General features: G+C 49.7%; 2 protein-coding genes and 1 long non-coding RNA gene across 3 annotated transcripts in view; 2 read left to right on the top strand and 1 right to left on the bottom strand.

Annotated features, from left to right (window-relative positions):
* The window catches only part of GASK1A (golgi associated kinase 1A), a 58,314-nt gene extending 57,797 nt beyond the window's left edge, over nt 1-517 (top strand). The window contains exon 6 of the mRNA XM_023620639.2: nt 22-517. Within this exon, the coding sequence (XP_023476407.1) occupies nt 22-85 (64 nt within the window). The 3' untranslated portion in view covers nt 86-517. The remainder of the gene's footprint in view (nt 1-21) is intronic.
* Nucleotides 518-6,243: 5,726 nt separating this feature from the next.
* LOC138918233 (uncharacterized) lies at nt 6,244-7,653 on the top strand. The gene is made up of 3 exons (XR_011427307.1): nt 6,244-6,381; nt 6,845-6,919; nt 7,521-7,653. It is a non-coding gene; the product is annotated as an uncharacterized lncRNA (long non-coding RNA).
* A 299-nt stretch (nt 7,654-7,952) lies between these two features.
* On the bottom strand, nt 7,953-10,163 carry POMGNT2 (protein O-linked mannose N-acetylglucosaminyltransferase 2 (beta 1,4-)). Its single transcript, XM_070238909.1, has one exon. It carries the CDS (start codon nt 10,161-10,163, stop codon nt 8,421-8,423), a length of 1,743 nt encoding a protein of 580 aa, XP_070095010.1. The 3' UTR covers nt 7,953-8,420.
* Nucleotides 10,164-21,006: the final 10,843 nt, after the last annotated feature.

Genomic DNA, 21,006 nt, shown 5'->3' with positions numbered 1-21,006 from the left:
CATTTCTTTCTGCCTTCTTAGGTCTGGCTGTTTACTCCCTTGCAGCAATAAATGCATTCAAGAATGTTCTATGAACCGCCTCTAGATACTGTGAAGCTGTACATCCCACGTGTCTATGCAGAGCTGGACAACTGTGTGTGTGTGTGCATGTGTGTGCACGTGTGTGTGTGTAGGTGTAAGTGGCATGTGCGCACATCCGCACACATACGTGAGAGGAGCCTTTAATAAAGGATCTTCACAGAATTGTACTTGTGCCCAGAACTGCTCTCACTGAAAGTAGACTCACGTCTAAGAAACGAACCACTAAGTCTTTTGTCTTTATAGGCTTTAAATGTTCAATTCTTAGTTATGTGTTTGGTTGAAGAATTATAAAAGTAATGCATGCTCACTAAAAATAAATTCATGAATAAGAGAAGCATATAAGATAAAAAGTGCAAGTCCCAGAAGCTCCCTAGAGATGTTTTATTCACACTCATACTACATGCAAATTAAAAAATAATAAAAGTAGGGTCATCTATGTTTGCCAACTCACTGTTTTAACTTTATATTAGCCATATTATGTATCAGCCGTCTGGGTTGACCCAGTTCTTATTGATGACTGCATGGGACTCCAAGGCAGGGATGTGTCATATTTTATTTAGCTGTTCCCATTATGATGAATCTTAGGTGGCTCCAACCCATCACCAATTATAAACAATGCTGCCATGAACATCTTTGCATGGCATGCAAGTATTTCTGCTAACTAGATTCCTGTAGGTGGATTTCTGCATCAGAGAGTATGGGCTCTCTTTATTTTGAGAGAAACTGCCAGATTGCTCTCCAAAATAATGGTGTCAATTTCCAGCCCACTAACAGGAAGGGGCCGACTGTCTTCCCACCACCACGCCGGCACTTGCTATTCTCAAACTTTTTGTTTTTATCCATCTGATAGGGAAACCTATTTTTAAAACTGCATTTCCTTAACTACTAATGAGGTTATCTTTCCAGTTATTTACTAGTCCTTCATATTTTATTTCCTGTGAGTTGCCTTTTTCTTTTGAGATGTTTGTTCTTTGCTTGTTAATTTGTTAGAGATCTTTGAATCTAATTAGCGTAATCAATTTTTTTCTCTGTTCGATATGTTATAAATATTTTCTTCCAGTCTGTCATTTGTCTCTTGACTTTGTGAGTCTTTTGCCAAGTGGAAAACTTTATTTTCCATGTAGTCAAGTCTGTTTATCTTTCCCTTTAAGTCTTTTGAGTTTCTTGCCTTCTTAGAAAGGCTGTCACTATTTGAAGATTATTGAAATAACCCCCTATGTTTTATTCTAGTATTTATATAGTATTTCTTTTACATTCACTCTAAATCTATATAAAATTTACATTTGAGAATGGTGTGAAGAAGGGATCTAATTCAAGTTTTATTTTTCCCCCAAATAGACAGTCGGTTGTTCCAAAATCATTATTCAAGTCTTTTCTTTCTCTATTGATCTGAAAGTATACTCTTACAATATGCTAAATTCCCATATATTATACAGAGGTCCATTTGTGAACTCTGTTCTGTTCTAGTGATATTTTTTTCAGTTCCTGCATCAATATGATACTGTTTAAAGTTATTTTATTATTTTCCTGTATGGTAGGGCAAGTTCCCATCTTTTTATTCTATTCTATTTTTTATTTGCTCATTTTGTACCTTTGTCTTTAATATGGTGTCAATCTGTGAAGCATACCACCCCACTCCCTCATGTGTAGATTCGTTAACCACCACGGCAATCAAGATACAGACCTGTTCCAGTGCCACAAAGACCTCCCTCCCGCTGCCCCTATATAGCCACCTCCACCCTCTTTACTCTCTCCCGTCCCTAATCCAATTGGTGGTTTGATTGGAATTGTATGGACTTGGTAGATTAGATAGTAGGAATGTGACTCATTTGCAGTACTGAGGGCTCTCATTTAGGGACGTGCTTTATCAATCCATTTATTCTTTTATAACTTCCAGTAACATTTTAAAGTTTTCTTCAACAAATAAACTCATTTTAAAGATATTTTATAATTTTTACTGCTATTGGTGAGTTATTTTTCTTGATTAGGTTTTTTCTAGCTAGATTTTTAAATGTGTATCTTAGAATTTTTAAGTAGGAAATCATATTTTCATATAATGATAATATTACATTTTTATTTCACAAATGTGCGTGTCTGTATGGACACCTTTCAGTTATTTTCGTTGTCTTATTATTTGGTTGGGATCTCTGGAGGAAGGTTGAATACTAGCAAGCATCCTCATCTTATTCTTGACTTTAACAGGAACACTTCTAGAGTTTCACCATTGAGTATGACTAGTGTAAAGAGATAGTTTCTGATAAATATCTTTCATTAAGTTAAGGAAATTTCTGTTATTCTTAGCTTACTGAAAGAACTGTTCTAAAATCAAGAATGGGGATTGAATTTTATTAACTGCCTTTTCAATGTCTATTGGACATACAGTTTTCCTCCTTTATTTTCTAATGCTGAATCATCTTTACATTTCCAGAATAAACCTATTTGGCTGAAATATATTAATCTTTTAGAAACTCCAGGATTAATTTGCTGAGATTTTACTTAGAATTTTGGATATATACTCATATATAGTCTAAGATTTTTCTTTTTTGTGCACTCCATGACCGTCTTATGATTAAAGTTAAGCAGGCCTCATGAAATGGATTCAGGACTTTTTCATCTTTTTAATGCTCTGGAATGATTTAAATAGGAATGTATTTAAATAGGATGTGCAAAATGTATTTAAATAGGAATGATTTAAAAAGGAATGTATTTCTCAAAGGTTTGATAGCACTCTCCCATAAAACTATTTGGGCCCTGTGCCTTTCTCCAGATCTCTCACAACCTTTTCAAGGAGCTTCCAGCCTAGTGTGGGAGAGGGCAGCTGGACCCATAATCAACCATCCTGCCTCGCATGGGAATGCAGAAGTGTCCTGGGCAAGATTTAGGCCCTTGGAAGAGGGAGTTTGGCTTCAGATGGTTCAGGTATTTCTCTTAAGATCATCAGTATGTTTGTCTTCTTTTGACTTCTTATCTTTTCTCCTCTTTCTCCCTTTTTTCTGAGTTCATTTCAAGGACACGCTTATCAAGTGATGCTGCCCCTCCGGGCTCAACCAGTGTCCATTTAACAGCCCCTGCTCTACATTCTGCCTGGTCTGCCCCTTCCCTCCCTCCTGCCTGGTGGACCTACACTCAGGTCCCACTCGAATGGGAGTGAGACACTTGTCAGACTAGAAAATGTTCAGGGTAGAGGAATATAGAAACATTTCATTGCCAGAGCAGAGTTAGGGCTTTCACACCAGGATGAGACTCATTCTATCTCTGTGACTTAACCTGCTCCTTTGAAAACATAGAGCTAATACTGTCTCACTGCTGAGAGACTGAATCTACAAATGGACAACGACCAGACCATCTATGACAACAGACCTCTGACCCACAACCTCAGCAGCAGCCAGCCTAGGGACTCAAACCACAACGTCTGCAACAGTCAGCCTAGAATGGTCAGGACTTGGTGAATAACTGCCAGCTTCACTATTTTTTGTCCCCACTTTCAACTCAGGATCAACCAGAGAAAGCCAAAATTTCTCCCCTAACCAATCACATAGGACACCATCCCCACTTCTAGTTAGCCCGCCTCCAGCTCCCCCATGTCCACAGCCTCCAACTAGGGCATGACTGAAGCCTTCCCTTTTTCTCATTATAAAGCTTTCCCCCTCCTCTGCCTGCCTTGGAATCTCTGTTGAAGGCAAGTGATGGTGCTGACTCCCTTGCTGCAGCAAGCTCTGAATAAACGTCCTCTATTTGGGTGATCCCAGTTGGGTGGTCTTTATTTTCACCCCGTGTGGCTATGAGGCCTAAACAAAATGGAGTGTAGTCTAGGTGAAGGCAGCTGGGCCAGGGCCCTCCAGGAACACAGCCTGAGTCCTGCCCCAGAGTAAGCTGCCTTTACACTGAAATAGGTCTGGGGGCCGCTTGGAAAAGAGGGGAAGTCTGCCCAGTGGGTGGGTGGGCTGGGAGGGGTGTGCTTGTGTGTGACTCTTAGTGTCTGAAGACACCAAGGCAGACTCTTCCTGTCAGTGAGCAAGGCTTCCAGCGAGCACTTTTGTGTCCTGATGTGCACAGGTCTGCGCACGCAGAAAGAGGGATGCATGGGCAGACACCGTGTGGCCCTCCCAGCCTGCCCAGTGCGCGTCAACCACCCGTGGCACGGTGGGACAGGGCCCAGCTCTCCCTGTGTAGCCCACCCACCTCCAGGTGCTCCCCTCAACACTGGCCTCTTCCTGCCTTTGGTGGGAGGAAATGGGGGGCGGTTGGGGCTTGACCCTGGATTTCTGTGGACTCGGGCGGAGCTGGACTTAAAGGCTGCCCCTCACACATCCCTCGGCTACTCCTCAGCTGAGAACAAGCCCCAGATGGGGGCACAGGCCTCTCAATGCCCTGTTCTTCAACAGGTGTCCTTTGAGTCCCTACCTTCCGCCTCAGAACTACTTTAGGAAAATAACTTCAGCAAGAGAGAGGACTGGACTTGAATGCAGGAGCTCTGGGTTCAGGTCTGGGCTTGGCCACTTAGTTGATAACACCTGACAAGTGTGTACTGAACAGCCACTATAATAAGCACTAACGTTTTTTGAGTGATGACTATGTGCAAGGCACCATAACAGTGGTTGACATGGATCAAAGCATTTAGCCTCACCACTCGATGGGTAGCTGTGATTATTATTCTCTCCATTTTACAGATGAGGCACAGAGGGGTTAAGTGACTTGCCCAAGGTCACCCAGCTTGTAGGTGGAAGGGTCAGAATTCCAACCCAGGCAGGAACTGTGCTAGCAAGTCTTGAGCCCAGGACCACCACTTACAGGCACTCCCACTGCCCTCCCCAGCTGCTCTGACAGCTCCTCTTCCTCTAATACCTTTGGATTCAGAGCTGATGATGACGCAAGGCCAGTTCCCTGGAATGTGGAGCAGCAAAAGGCAACTCCGTCCAAGCACATTCCCATGCATTTGGCTCCCTGCCGTTGCTCTTTGCTTGTTACAATCTGCTCAGTCTATGAACTGTGTCTTTCTTGCAAACTTGAAACTTCATCCACTTTTTATCCTTTTCAAAAAACACCTAGCTTCCGTGTGTGCTGGTGCCACTTGCTCTATGCCTCCCCCAGCCGTGACCTCCGAACCAAGTGCCAAGTGAAGCAAACAGCCGGGGATGGTGACTCAGGATGTTCCACTGAAACTTCGAGGCTGCGAGGCCAGAAGCTGCGATGGGTCTGCAGCGTGGGGTCTGCTCAGCTGCAGGCAAATTGGCCTTAGGAAGGAAGCCGCCCAAGGGGCTCTGCTGAGGCCATCATGATCGCTGGGCACCATGCCGCCCGACTGGCCTGACCCCTCTGCTGCTCAGGCCAAAAGGGCTGTTGCGAGGGAGATGACAGCATTTCCAAGAGGGAGAGGCTGATGATAGTAATAGGTGCACAACCCTCTAGATGCAATTCCAACAACCCCCAAAGCTCTGAAAATCAAAAGCTTTTTCATATGTTCGATGCCCAAACTCACATCCCACTCAGTGTGAACACTCATACACTGCACTGCAGAAATACTGACGTGTCTGGTTATCGGGTGTAACCTCAGACCCTGCTGAGAGCACTGCATGACATCTGGTACGTGCACCATATTACCTTTCTATATCTGCAAAATTCAGAATTCAGAGTTGTGTCTGGCGCCCAGGGTTTGGGTATGGGATTCTGGACCTGTGATAACATATTACAAGTCGGGCATGGTGCTAAGGGCTTACACAGATGATTTCCTGAATGCCTTACGACAGTCCCAGCTATATGATCCTCACCCTACAGATGAAGAACCTCAGCTGGGGAGGGAGTGACTTGCCTGAATCTACACAGACGGAGGGAGCAGAGTCTGCCTGTGGACCTGGGGGAGCACCGCCTGGCATGAACTGACCATGTATGGTGGCCTCCACTGTGCCATGAGCTTTACATGTTTCCTTATCGCAAACCTACACAACTCCACAAGGTAGGCATTATTGCTCCCATTGACAGAAATGAAACCAAGGATCAGAGAGGTTACACCGCTTGCCCAAGGTCACAGAGCAGGTAACTGGTGGAGCTCGAATCTAAACCCAGGCTGGTTTGACTCCAGAGCCCCTGCTCCCAACCACTATAGCACCCTTCCTTCCTTCCTACATTCATTCATTCACTCATTCAATAAATCTCATTGAGCAAATTTCCCACAGAGAACGCAGAATTTGGAAGGAGCGAGAGGTCATGTGCTGTGGTGGCCACATGTTCCAGATGTTTGGACAGAGGCGCAGTTCTACACATCCTGTCTGGTGGTCAGCACATGTCCTGGCATTCTGTTTGGTAAGTGAGGCCCCGTAATGGAGGATATACAAGTGCTAAGCAGCACTGTGAGCAACAGGGGGTCAGAGGAAGCCTTTGCCTGGGTAGCGGGGGTCACAGGAAATGTGGGAAGGGTCTCTGGGAACATCAGGGCTGGTTTCCCCTGGGCCTGGGCTCTTGCGTGAGTGAGTGGTCCCCACCTGAACCCCTGAGGCTTGCCCGTCAGCTCAGGTCAGACACTCCCTGCAGCCCCCACTCCTGGACCACTCGCGGGCAAGGGCTGGCTCTCCAGGTTTTTGGCTCTGCCAGTCGCCCTTTCCCTAGACACTGGCCTTTCTTCCCCTTGAAGCTGCCCCTACTCTGCCCCAAGGCCTCTTCAATGTGGGGGTGGCCCAAGAGGCAGGAAGAGGATGAGTTCTTAGAATCACTGAGGGAGGGACAGCATGGAGTTCTTCCTCTGGCCCTCTCCTCCCCGTCTTTGCAGGGCCCGCCCCTCCTTCTCTACCCTGGATCAGCACCGGTGCTGCCTGAGGCCTCTCCTGACCCAGCTGGGGTTCTGGTTAGCACTGCTCAGGGGATGCTCATTTGGGGGTCTGGGGTCCGGTGGGGCTTTCAGGTATGGGGGCTGGAGGCTTTGTGATTGGGGAGTGGGAGCTGGGGCTCTCAGCCAGTGGCTAGGATGCTTTGCCCTTTGGCTCAAGAACTGACCCGCCTGCGGCACCTTAGAACTGAGCTGCAGCCCTGGACTCCCCTCCTTGACTCCCCTCCTTCATAGGAGTCAGACGTGCATCAGGGTCTCCCTGTGAAGAAAAGGCTAAAACTCCTTCTCCTTCTCTAAGGACAAACTTGACCTGGGGTTAATGTTCTAGCTCTGTTTCCATGGAAGTCAGATAAAGGTTGAATGTTACATGTGATATTCAGCAAAACTGCTAGTGGTAAAAATGGCCTCTGATAAACTACATCTGGACCAGAAGGTCTATGAATGAACTAAAATATCTGGTCTGACATCATAGCTGTTGGCTTCCCTGAGTGCGATAACTCTTGAGGGACCCTGGGAACATGGTTGTGGGTTGTTTAAAAGATAGTGGCTCCTACGGGGCTTCTAAGCTGAAGAGGCCCACAACTGCCACTGTGGGTGTCATCCCCTCACCCCTGAGCAGTCCCTTGAGGGAGAAGGTGAGAGAACGGCCCCTGGACTGGTCTGAGGACTCCTCCTGTGGAAAGAACTGCTCGAGGTGGCCCTGCTGGCAGGCTGAGCATCCTGTTCTACGTCCTTCTCAGTGAATCTGGCACCAGGTGTGGCCTGCCGCGTCTCGCGCGTCTGAATGTCTAGGTGAGCTAAGCAGCAGCCTGGCAGAGGCTGCTCTTCCCCACCACAGCCCTCTCCCACCCACTTCCAGGCTTCACCCCACTTCACTGGAAACAGGGTATTCATCCAGCAGTGAAGGGGAAGCCCAGCCGGCCTGCCCTGCTTCACCGTCCTCGACGCTCTCCCATCGCCACGTCTCCCGGTTGACAATCAGGAACAAAGGGCATCTGGCTATTGACTACCAGCCCCCCTTCCTACCAGCCAATAAAAGCCGTGACCGAGATGTTTATAATCATTTAATGAATGTTCCAAACATACCCTTCGCTGGGCTACAGGTGAATTTCATGGTGATGGAAGCTGATGAACCACCTACCCAAATAGTCACATGATCACTGGCAGTTTCCAGAAACTTAGATGTCAACCAGAAAGACTCAGTGGGGAACAGCATGATCACTCAGCCAAAGAGGTTCTTTGGGATTCTTATTCTCCTTCTTCCTTCTCCTCCTCCTCCTCCCCCTAAGGACTTTCCCCAGGGGTATGGACGCTCAGGAAGGGAGAAGGGGGTGGGGGGTCCCGTCGCACCAGTGCAAAGAGGAGCGCTGCGAACCCCACACCTCAGAAGCAGTAGGATGACACAGAGGCACAGACCTGGGGCAGGCCTGCTCAATAAATAAATAATTCCTAAAGCCACCACAGGGGGCCAACAGGCCCAGGGACGCTGAACTGGAGGAGCCAGCCTCCCAAAGCCTCGCTACGTGTTACACACCAGCACATCTGCAAAGGGTCCCAGGAGTGTCTTGTTGAAGATGCAGCGCACCCACACCAGGTAGGTGGTGAAGGGCTTGATGTTCTCAGTGAAGGTGTGGTTCTGCAGGGCCAGCATGTAAGGCACGTAGGTGTTCTCCCCCTGCTCCTGCAGCCACACCTCGTACTTCACCTCCCTCACCTTCAGGTACTTGAGGTTCCACGGGATCTGCCAGGAGACGGTGAGGCGGGCCTCGGAGGCGCCCTGCACCGCCGCCTGGCACCGCGCCTCCCGCACCTTCCCTGGGTAGAGGCCGACTGTCCACTTCTGCTTGCGCGGCCCTGGCCGGCCCTTCACCACACGCCGTATGCTTTGGATGAGGGACGGGATGTCTACCTTGGTGTCCTGGTAGATTCGGAAGAGCCATTCAGGGTTCCGGCAACAGAGATGCCGCGGGACCTCACGGCTTTGTAGGATACGGGCCTGCTCTGCCTGGTCTAGGTGGGTGATGCCCCCCTGGTCCCAGGGCCGCTCAGGGTGTGTGACTGTATTCTCTGGCATCATGTTCCGCCAGGCTACATACTGGAGGTCCATGCCGGGCAGCATGGCCAGTGTCTTATAGGGGGTGTAGTGGTCAGGATTGACGGCATATGGAAAAAGCTCAACTACAGTTGCCCCACGGGGCAAGAAGAGGGCAGTGACCAGCTGGGCCCCGTGCATGCTGACCAGCATGGAGGCATTGCTGACCAGCCGCACGACATCTGCAAAGGCATAGTCCTCCAGGGACACTGTCACTGTCTTCATCTGGAACTCCTGGGCCAGTGCCAGCAGCAGCTCTGCCTCATTCAGGATGAGTCTGTTCTGGGTGCGGCTGAAGACGAGAATGTATTCCTCGCCTAGGGGGGCCCCTGTGTGGCTCACATTCAGCTTTTCTGTCATGAACCGTGCAAACTGCCGGATCTCGTTGCCTGAGACAAGGATATTGGCCTTCGGGCCCTGGGGCTGGACAAAGCCATACTGGTACCAGGTGGTGATCTTGGAGAGGCCCACAAAAGCATGGGAGAAGCACAGCAACCGGCCCAGGGTCTTTAGCTGTGCCCGGAGGAGTGGCTGCTTGGGGCTGAGAAGCTTGTAGAGGTCAAAGTGCGCACCCTCACCCCAGCCCTCCATGAAGAAGAGCCTGGCCTCTTGCGCCAGGCCAGGGAACTGCCGCAGGGTATAGAAGAGAGGCAGCAGGTCGTCATGGAAGACGTGCATGAGGTTGTCGGGGTTGAAGCGGTTGGCGATGAGGGCCACGTCGGGCACGAACACTGGCTTGGGCATGAAGCGCAGGGCGGCGGCCGGCAGCTCCACGAAGTTGAAGTACTGCGTGTTGTGGTCCTCCACGGTGGACAGGTCGAGCAGGGCTGGCTGGAAGCGCCGGGAGCCCAGGTTGGGCAGCATGACAGAGGTGTTGCCGTGGAAGAAGATGAACTCCTCGGCCTCGTTGGAGTAGCAGAGCCATTTAAAGCGGCAGATGCGGTCGGTGTGTGTGCGGCCCGTGCATACCATGTGTGTGCCGCCCTCCATCAGGATCTGCAGAGCCTTTGGATAGTCGATCCTCAGCGCTGGGGCTGGCTCTGGGGCCTGTCGACTGAGGGCCAGCTCCTCCTCCAGAGTGGCTGCATGCTCGCGCAGCCTCACGTGCTTCCACAGGACCGCCGCCAGCACCGACACCAGGAGGGCGTTGAACACTGCTGACAGGTGCATCCTAACGCCTCTGTGGGGCCCTAGTGAGATGAGGGCCCCTGGGAAGTGCCACAGGCCTGGTGGGCTTTACCCATCCCTGCAGGCACTCTGAGGACTGGCCAAAGCCTGCAGGAGGAGAGAAGGAAAAGAAAAAGGTGTTGGCATAGTTTCGAGTCATCTCAAGCTCCCACACGGGCCAGGCACTGTGCTAGGCTCCGTATGTACGCCTGCTGCAGCACTGGATCCAGGCGCTATCCTGCACATCGTGAGGTAGAGGAGACTGTTGTTCAAAAGTAGGCACTCTTCCCTCCCTCACTGCTTCCATGGCGGAGTATACGTCCCTGCACCTTGACTTTGCACTTGGACACATAACTTGCTGTGGCCAATGAGATGTTAGCCAACAGAACATAATCAGAGGCTTGAAAAGTGCTTGTGAGACTGGCCCTGCCCTTTTTATACTTACGACATTGCCATGAGAAGAAGTGTTCAGCCTAACTCACTGGTCCCAGGAGGAGTGAGATGTGCGTGGAGCCACGCCCAGTCTAGCTCTGCTGACCCCCAGATCTATGAGTGAGCTCAGTCAGGACCATCGGAACCACCAGTCGAACCCAGCCAAGATGGACGAACACAGAGACATCTGAGCTGAGTAAGTGCTTATTATTGTGTATCACTGAAATTCTGGGGCTGTTTCTTACAAGGCACTGCTGCCACAAAAGCTAGTCAATGGAGATACCTGTGATGAGAGGCCACAGGGAAATTCTCCTTTAGAGGCCTGGCATTCCTGGTACTGCCAAAGGTAAGGACAAATGGGACTGAAGGCCTGTGAGTGCTGTTCCCAGGCTGCACACCAAGACCCCAGTGTGCCCCTTCTCGGGACACACGGCACATATGCATGGGGGAGATGAGGGAACATCTGCTCTTGCTTAAAGCTCCAGTTTGGAAACCATGTCTGCTGGCTTTTTGATTCCCATGAAAGGATGGGTAGAAAGTTACCCCCTCAGTGGTCCAGTAAGAGAATTGTGTTTAAATGTCACCACTGACAAATATTTCCTATACTGATGCGAAAATCCCCAAGGTTAAAGTCCCTGCCCCACATACACACCTACAGAGAGGGCTGGTCGGGCCACGGACACTTGCTCGCATTTTTCCGCATTGCCGGGAAGGGTATCCCATCCGCTCTGAGGCCCAGGACTGTCCAGACATTGAAGAGTCCCACCCTCAGCCCTCAAAGGAGCAGCCAGGGAACAGCCGGCACCACCAGGCCCTGCACCAGGGAGGGATCGATCTGCCCCTTTATTCCCTTGGAGCAAGCTTTTGACTCCCGGTGTCTTGCAACCTCCATCTCTCTGCGAGCAAAAGAATCACAGTGCAATCTTGCCCAGAAAGAGACGGTGTCTCAGGCAAGTTCCCTCAGAAGCAGAGTCAGAGACAAGGGTTTGAGTCAAAATCGTTTGAGAAATTATCCAAAGAAATACTTGTAGGAGAGTGGGGAAGTGGGATGGAGAAGAGTGAAGCCAATACAGGGCCCATGAATGAGCAGGCCGCCACTTCAGGGAAGCTGGGCTATTTGCTACCAACTCCTGTCCAGCGGTTAGTTGAAGGCCACTCCTGGGGGCACAATCTCTTCCAGCCTACCCTCATCCACATAGGCATATTATATAATCTCTGCCAAATTTCAGGAAGCACTACCCTGACCAAGTGTAATGCCCTCCAGTGTTTTCTCTTCTGGTCCATTCTATTCTTTTCTAAGTTTGTTAAAAAAAAAAAGGGGGGGGAGGGCAGAGTGTGGTTATCTCAACTGATTTAACAACCTACTAATAGGGTTGGCAATTTGCTGTTTAAAAAATACTGGTCTAGACCAGAGGTTCTCAAACCTGGCTCGTTACTGGAATCCCCAGGGGGCACTTGCTAAAAACCCATATTCCCAGGCACTGATCCTGGAGTTCTGCTTCAGGAGGTCTGGGGTGTGGCTCAGGCATATGCATCTTCTGTTCTTCTGTTTCATTTTCCTGTCTCGTGGATTATCTGAATTCCACTTTGGTTTATCTATAGTGTATTTGAGTGTCTCTCCTGGTATAGACTTCCCAGTGGTTGCTCTAGGCATCACGTTATACACATGCAACTGACTGCAGCCTACTACTGTTGGCATTTTACCTTTCGAGTAAGTAAAGGGACCTTGCGTCCATTTAGTTACTTTATCCTCCTCCCTTTTTAATATAATTATCTTAAATATTTCCTCTATATACACTGAGACCCACACCACACAATGTTATGATTTCCTCGAGAGGAAAAGGACAGTCTGGTATATTTACCCGTATTTTCACTCCTCTTGTCCTTCCTTCATCCCTCATGTTCCAGGTTTCCTTCTGTTATCATTTCCTTTCTTTGAAGAATTTCCTTCAGTCATTCATTCTCTTAGGGAAGACCTGCTGGCAACAAATTCTTAGTTTTCCTTCATGTGAAAATGTCTTGATTTCACCTTCATTCCTAAAGGATAGATCACTGGGCACAGAACTTTGGGGTGACGGTTCTTTTCTTTCAGCGATTTAAAATGTAGGTTGTGCCACTTCCTTTGGCCCCCGTGGCTTTGATGGGAAATCTGCTGGATGTGACCTGCTGCTCCCCAGGTGACACTTCCTTCCCCTCCTGCAGCTCTTCAGGTTTTCCTGTCTTCAGTTTTCAGAAGTTTGATTATCAAGTGAGTTTCTTTGCGTTTATCCTGTTTGGGTTTCACTGAATCTTGACAGTAGGTTTATGCCTTTTACCCAATTTGGGAAATTTTCAGCCATTATTTATTTGAACACTTTTTCAGCCTCACACTGCTCTCCGAGGACTCGAATTACACTAATGCTAGATATTTTTAAAACTTTATTGTTTACAGGTCTCTGCGGCTCTGTTCAATTCTTTTCCCAGTCTCTTTTCTCTGCTGCTGTTTAGATTGGATAATTTCTATTGTTTTGTTTTCACGTTCACTGATTCTGTCCTCTGTCATCTCCATTTTTCTACTGAGCCCATTCCAGTGATTTTTACATTTTGGTTACTATATCCTTCAGTTCTAAAATTTCCATTTAGTTTTTCTTTTTATCTTCCCGTTCTTTGCTGAGACTTATCCTGGGGTATTATGATACTCAGGACCTTATATTAAATCTTCTATTTTAGCAGGTTTTTGCTAAAACCATCCTGGTGGGGGAAGGGATAGCACTGACTCTTCACCGTCGGGTGGGAGTGGAAGTCCATGCTCCTTACTCAGCTTCCCCCAACACCGCCCTGCCAGGGAGGTGAGAAACACATCATGACCTCTGGGCAGGGGTGGAAGCTAGGGTCCTCAGTTGGCCTCTACTGACACCCTGGTGGGGGAGGAGGGGTGCCTCATCACCACTGCAGGGCAGAGGGCAGAGGGGAAGCCTAAGCTCCACTGACACCTCAAGGGAACTGTGGTAGGGAGGGACATCTCGATAGCCCTGGGCGGTGGTGAAAGTCCAGGCTTCCCATCCAGCCCCATCCACGGGGACGGGGCTGTTGAAGGTGGGGGACACCTAGTTACCACAAGGTGAGGGTGGAAGTCTAGGCTATCCATTCAGCCTTTTTAAAGCTGGGAGGGAAGGGGAAAGCAATTTTCCCTGGTGTTTTGCAGGAACAAGGTGTAATTGTCAAAAAGGTTTCTGTTTTGGTAGGCTGCTCCTTTTCTAGTCCTCTGACAAGAGACAGCAGCTTTCCGTGGGGTTTTCTGGTCTATGCCTGTTGGCATTTCCAGGTTGCAGACTTCTCTACTACCCAGTCTTGGAGCTACAGGAGACGAAAAGGAAACCCAGGGCACCCACCACTGTGTCATTCCATGAGTTGCAGTGTCCCTAGCTGGTCTACATTCTTCTTTCCACTCTTCAGTCTTCTGATGTTTTATATATAATGTCCAGTGTTTTTAGCTGTATTAGTAGGAGGGATAGGAATAAATGTGTCTACTCCATTTTGACCAGAACCTGAAGTCTCACTGGCATCTGCTTTTTCACCAGGCTCCTTGGTGATTCTGAGGTACAGCCAGATCTGAGAAAAACCAAGTGGCTCTTAACCAAAGAACCAGGCCATGTATCCCAACAGCCCCCACGTCTTAACTCATTCCAGCATCAATTCAAAGTTATATGTCCAAAGTCTCATCACACGGGACCTGGTGAGCTAGGGCTTCCTGGAACCTTGGGTACCCAGTGGTTTGCTGACCCTCATCCTTGGGGGCTGCTGAGGATGGTGGTGGGCAAAAAGGACATGAGGCCAAGGTCATGGGCTTCCAGATAGTTCCAAACAGAAGCCCTTTTAGTTTCTTTATACTTAGAGATATTATAGTGGGTTGAATAGTATCCCCCTAAAATTCATGTCTACCCAGAACCTCAGAATGTGACCTGAATTGGAAATAGGGTCTTTGCACATGTAATTAGTTAAGGATCTTGAGCTGAGATCATACTGGATTAGGATGGGCCCTAAATCCAATGAGACTGCCCTGATAAAGAGACAGAAAAGGACACACAGAAACAGAGGCGGCCATGTGCAGACGAAGACAGGGATGGGAATGACGCAGCTCTAAACCAAAGACCACCCAGCACTACCAAGGGCCACCGGAAGTCAAAGAGGCAGGGAGGGATTCTCCCTAGGAGCTTTCAGAGGGAACATGGCCCTGCCAACGCTTTAATTTTAGACTTCCGGCCTCCAGAACTATGAGAGAATAAATTTCTGTCCTCCTAAGCCACCAAGTTTGTGGCAATCTGTTGCAGCAGCCCTACGAAACTAACACAGGTACCATAAGAATTCATATGAAAAAGCTTCTTGCTCTTAAGGAATTCCACTGCTACAAAGGTCAACAACCACTAGGCAAGTCCTCCTCAGTTCACAGAGAGGAGACACAACTTGCCCCAAATCACAGGGCAAGTCTAAAGCCCAGCCAGGATTGAAAATGGGGGTGTCCTGAGCTCCTGCGGCAGCGCCGCCTCCCGGAGGCTGGGGAAGCAGCAGCTCATGAGCGGGCTGGCCGCACAGCCTCTGGGTTCAGAGTCTAAGGAAGTCAGACAGCTCCTCCTCACACAGCCCAGTCTCTCTGCCTCTCCATCCACCTGCCTCGCTCCAGGGCCTGGGCCAGCTCTGCCGAGGATGAGCCACTCTGAATCCTCCTGGGCACAGCCCCCTAGGGAGAGCAGGCCCATTCCATCCCCTGGAGCTTCCTCTGCCCCTGGAAACGCCTCTGGAGTGCTCCCCTTGCCAGCGCTGCCACACCCTCGCTGCCCCTCCACTGGGGAGTGGCAGGGGGAGAACACCTCAGCCCCTCAGCCCCGGGCCAACTCCACCCATTAGTGGAATCTTCTCCACTTCTGGAGACCGCTTTATAGGTATCGCTGATTAATCAGTAGCAGTCATGTTACCTCCTAAAGCAGCCTGGCTCTGAGTTCCTGCTGCATTACTGGTCATAGATGGCTCCCAGAAGAGGATGTGTGCTGTCTGGGAAAGTCTGAGGATAAAAAGCCAGACAGGGGGCTGGCCCGGTGGCATAGTGGTTAAGTTCGCATGCTTGGCTTTGGTGGCCAGGGGTTTGCAGGTTCAGATCCCAGGCACGGACCTAGCACCACTTGTCAAGCCATGCTGTGGCAGCATCCCACATAAAATAGAGGAAGATTGGCATGCATGTAAGCTCAGTGACAATCTTCCTCAAGCAAAAAGAGGAAGACTGGCAGCTAATGTTAGCTCAGGGCCAATCTTCCTTGGAAAAAGAAAAGAAAAAGCGAGAGAGACTCGGGTTCAAACCCCAGCCCCACAACCTACGGTGTGGACCTTCTGAACTTAGGTGCCCCCGTCAGAAAAATGAGGGTACGGCGCCCACCTCACAGGGTTGTGGAGAAGGTCAGAAATTACATATTTGTTGAACTCCATGAATGCTGATATTTGACTGCTTCTGATGTACAAAAACAGCAATTTCACGCAATGACGTTCAGCCTAATAGGTAAAGTATCTAGCAGAGAGGGAAAAGAAATTGAGGCCGCAAATGGTTAAAAAGGGCCAAAGGGATGCACAATGAAGTCTGGCATTTTAAAACACTTTGGACACACTTGGCTGCCTTCATCTGACTCAAAGCAAAAGCTGATCAGCGCTGAGGCAGGAACTGTCACTTTTCATCACAGTCATTTGAAACAAAGGATTTTAAATCTAAGCAGGAGAAGATTCCTCCCAAAGATGGAGACAGACCAGACAGTGAATGCTGTCACCTGTGACCTCGAGTCAGTCGCCAACTCCCTGTTTCCTGGACCTCCAGGTCAAGTGCATTAATAAATGAGAGAGCAGACACTGTTTCCACCCAGCATCTATGCAGCCCTTTTCTCTTCCTAACAAAATCCTGGGTTTGTCCAGATAGCCACGCCGCCCCCTGGTACCTACAGGTGCAGAGGAAGCCAAGGTCTGCCTTCTCCCTCCAGAGGGCCGATCAGCAGATAGCACACATCCGGGGCCACTGATGGGCTCAGTGTGGCACTCTACCCGGTAGGACCAAGGAGACCAAAGGGAAGGAATCATATTCTGTCATATTCCCGCCCACTGGATAGAAAAAGATGTTGTCCCATGGCTGCTGCCTGCCATCTGCTGATCATGGGGAAATAGCTTGAGAGGGAAGCCAGGATGCCAAGGATGACATGATAGAGGAGAGATAAAAGGACAAAGGACCCTCGTGACATCCTGAGCCCCATCCCTGGCCCTCCTGCTGGGAGAGATGATAATTTTCCTTATTGTTGAAGCTGGTTTGAGTTGGGGTGTTGGTTTCTCAAAGCGAAGAACCACCTAACTGGCACAGGAGGAGGACCTCTTTGCAAAGTGTTGTGCACGAAGCGAATGCAGGGGGGCTGCCGGCACCTCCTCTTTCTGAGCTCTGTGCTCTGACCCAGTGGTGCTATTTGGCATCAGTTTCCCTGAGACCCTTCTGACTTGGGTAAACAAAGCCCTCCCTCTAATAAACCCTTGTGTGAGAAACAAAAGCAAATCAAACATACTCATGGTGGGCCAGGTGGAGCTACAAGAGTTGTCCACCCAGGGTCCACCTGCTGGCAGGGAATATGGACTAAGGCAACTTGAGCGTCACAGCACAGGCAGCAGGTGGCACTCTAGTGAGCCCTGCAGGCTGTATGGGCCAGACCCTTCCTGAGGAAAAAACGAGTCCCTCTGGTCTGGCCATTTCCTGGAGCTTTCAGAGGGAAACAGAAATGTCATCTCCAGCATGGAAAGGAAAGGGGCTGGGGCTGTCCAGGGAGCGATCCAAGGAGACTGGACAGTCCTGTCTAGTTGGAGGAGGAATTTTAATTCCTTCCTACAAAGGCAATGGGGAGCTACTGAAGGTCTTTGAGCAGAGCAGCCTGGAGGTAGAAAATCCAATGACGAGTTCCCAGCCTCCGTGTCTCCCACTCAATGTGGGAGAGGAGAGCCTGGGATTCAAATGGGGAGCCTAGAGGAGAGGGGCTGAGGCACCTGGCAGGTCAGCATGAAGCGGGCACAAGGAACACGTTCCTTATGGCAATTCAAGGCCCAAAGTCTGCAGATGATTTAAATTTTAAATAAATTCCTGTGGACTCAAAGCTAGTTTTTTAACAGAACTCCCACTCACTCACATCCCAACGGGGCTTCTCGGTCCCAAGAGAAGAGCATAAAGTCACAGCTACTCTGAGGGCCCATGAACTCCAGGTCTTTCACGCAGGTCTTGAGACTGGGGACAGGGGAGGACTGTTGCTAATTAGTCACAAGTCCTCCACCCACCCCTTGGGCCTGCTGGAAGTGTTACAGAAGGCAGGACAAATACAGACTGGCCCAAAGGGTCCTTTACTGGGTGCTTCAGGCTCTCAAGTTGCCCTTCTAAGAGGGAAAATGGGAAGGAAGGCTTGCCGGGGATGGACAGAACATTTTGCTAGAAATAGTGCAGTGGTAAAGCTTGGGACCCGGAGATCGGATTTCCTGGGTTTCCATCCAACTTTACCACTTACGAGCCTGGCAGCCTGCGACAAGTCTGATGGGAATGCTGCATAAATTCCCCACTCCCCTCCTCCCGCGGGACAGCTTTCAGGCAGGTTCTGCACTGGCTCCCAGAGTTCCCTAACGGATCAAGTGGTTGCCCCAGGTGGAAACAGGCCTGATGCACGCCCTCTTTGCCTTCCCCGCTCACTGCTCCACTCCCCTATTCATATTTATTGGGGCTGAGTGCAAATAATCTACGCGCACTTGAATCCTGCCTCAGGATCTGCTTCTGGGGGAACGTTAATTAACAGATATTATTTATTTCGCCACCATGGAGACAGATGGCAAGCCACCCTTGCACTTTTATCTGCTGTGAAGAAGCCAAAGTGTGGGGGTGAGAAAGCCAGCAAGTACTCAGGCAGTCAGTGGTAATTATAAAGCCCTTCCAGTCTGTTTCCCATGCTGTCCCCTGCCCCCATGTTTTCCCTGCCCCACAGCTGCACTGCAGCAGCGGCACAAACCAGGAGAATTGAAGGGATCAGGCAAAATCCCCAGAAAGGTTTTCAAAAGCGAACAGATGGAGGCAGAGAGTACATTAATCAGACCCCCAGCCCCAAAGAAGATAAAAGAGGCCTTTCCCCATCACCATATCAGAGTGTTCCTGGGTAATACACTCTAGGAGGAAAATCCAAAATGGTGAAGAATAATTGGGCCAAGGTGCTTGCTAGGCAATAAACCCAGTGACATCCTCTTTCTCCAGGCCAATTTTCACTGCTCCTGGGGCTACCGGTGCCTGGAGAGTGCTATCCTCAGTGACAACAGGGCAGTGGCAGGGAGGCAGGGGCGGTGAGAGAGAACTCAAGTCGCCATCCTCGGTGTTGGAGACTGAGAAAGACTCTAAGCCGCGCTGCTGCCTCCTGCAGGACGGGCTGGTCTGACTGACTGGGTGTGCTGTCTGCTCAGTCCTGATGTTTGACCAGCTGTTCAGTGCCACTCCATGCACCAATAGCCTCTCCAGGACAATGGCGACCAGGGGATAAGAGCTCTTTCAGACTGAAGGCCTCCATGCCCCACTGTCACCTGGCTCGGCTGAAATGGGCAGAGAGGCTGGAATCCCAGCATCACAAGGTCCCTTGCTCTGCAGGGACTCCTAGCACTCCCGAGCACTCTGTCCTCCTTTGTACTTACTGTAAGAGCTTTGTGTACTTTCCTAAGATCTCCAAAGCTCAAAAGAAGCTGGAATTTGCCTCTCCCTCCCCTGCTGTCCTTAATCCTCTCTCTCCTGGTAAATCCACTTCTGAGCAGTGGGGCGGGCTCCACCCTTCTCTGCAGATTTGGCAAGCATGGCATACCTACCGAGCTCCTGCTCTGTCCCACTGCCGTGCGGGCTCCCTTACATGCCTGCACAACCTCACTCAGTCCTTCCTTACCACCCTCAGCAGGATGGTTCACTTCGTCCCCATTTTCCATCCAGAGAGAGTCTCAGAGGCTGGGCCACATGTGCACAGGCCAGGACTCGACCTCACCATTTCCTCCATGGCTGCCCCAGAGGAGTCTTGTCATGAGGCTTGAACGAGGAAGAGGTAAGATGGTGACTCTTAGTCCCCCTGGGTCTTTAGGATCTGCAAGTGAGCATGTAGCTCTGGTAATCTGTGAGAAGCCAAGGAGACCACCACCCTCTGGGCTTAAAAATTCGCCTAGAGCCCCCAGTGGGAAGAGATCTGTAGAGGACAAAAGGTCTCTGACTTGGGCCATTCCACGCAGAGAAAAAAGAGAGACACATAAATGCTCTTCCTGAGATGCTGTGATTTATAATAAGAAACATAACCTTATGTTGAGTCTTCCTGTTTCTGGCACAGAGCTCCTAAAACCCTAGGAATTTCCTAAGTGCAGAGAACCATAAAAAAAAAGTGTCTCTAGTTATGCTGAGGAGGTGACTTTTGGAAAGCCCCTAGGTAACCTAAGGATGGGGGTTGCTTGCAGGGCAACCAACAAGGAGATTAGAGAGTTGGAACTTTCAGTCTCACCCCCTGACTTGGGTGGAGGGAGAGAAAGGCTGGAGGTTGAATGGATCACCAATGGCCAATGATTTAATCAATCATGCCTAAGTAATGAGCCCTCCATGAAAACCCAAAAGGACAGGGTTCCGAGAACTTCTGGGTTGGTGAACACGTGGAGATTTGGGGAGAATGGCGTGCTCCAAGCATGGAAGCTCCAGGCCTCTTCCCCATACCTTGCCCTATGCATCTCTTCCATCTGGCTGTTCCTAAGTTATATTCTTTTACATTAAACCAGTAATTACTAACTAACCAACCAACCAACCAACCAGGAACTGACTAACCAGTAGTTATAAGTAAAATGTTGCTCTGTTTTCAGAGCCACTCTAGGAAATTAATCAAACCTGAGGGGGGTGTTGTTGGATCTACAGCTGGTCAGTCAGAAGTTCACAGGTGATAACTTGGACCTGTGATTGGTCTCACAGTCATGTGAACTGGAGCCAAGGGGGAAAGTGAGGCCAGGGGCGGGCCATATGACCTAGAGACCAACCGCCCAGGTTAAAGCTCAAGCTGATGAGGATATGGCAGGAAAGCGGCCTGGTGGTACCTGCTTGTGTTAGTCTGCTCAGCTGCCATAACAAAGCACCATGGACTGGGAGTCTTCAACAACAGAAATTTATTTTCTCACAGTTCTGGAGGCTGGAAGTCCAGGATCAAGGGGTCGGCAGGTTTGGTTTCTCCTGAGGCCTCTCTCCTTGTTTACAGATAGCCACCGTCTCAGTGTGTGCTCACATGACCTCTTCTCTCTTCTCTGTGTGCCCTGGAGAGAGAGAGAGGTCTGGTCTCTCTTCCCCTTATTATAAGGTCACCAGTCCTAGATCGGGGCCCCACGCTTATGACCT

Source organism: Equus caballus, chromosome 16 (genome assembly GCF_041296265.1).
Source record: "Equus caballus isolate H_3958 breed thoroughbred chromosome 16, TB-T2T, whole genome shotgun sequence".
NCBI lineage: Eukaryota > Metazoa > Chordata > Mammalia > Perissodactyla > Equidae > Equus > Equus caballus.
This window is presented reverse-complemented; position numbering and strand designations above follow the sequence as displayed.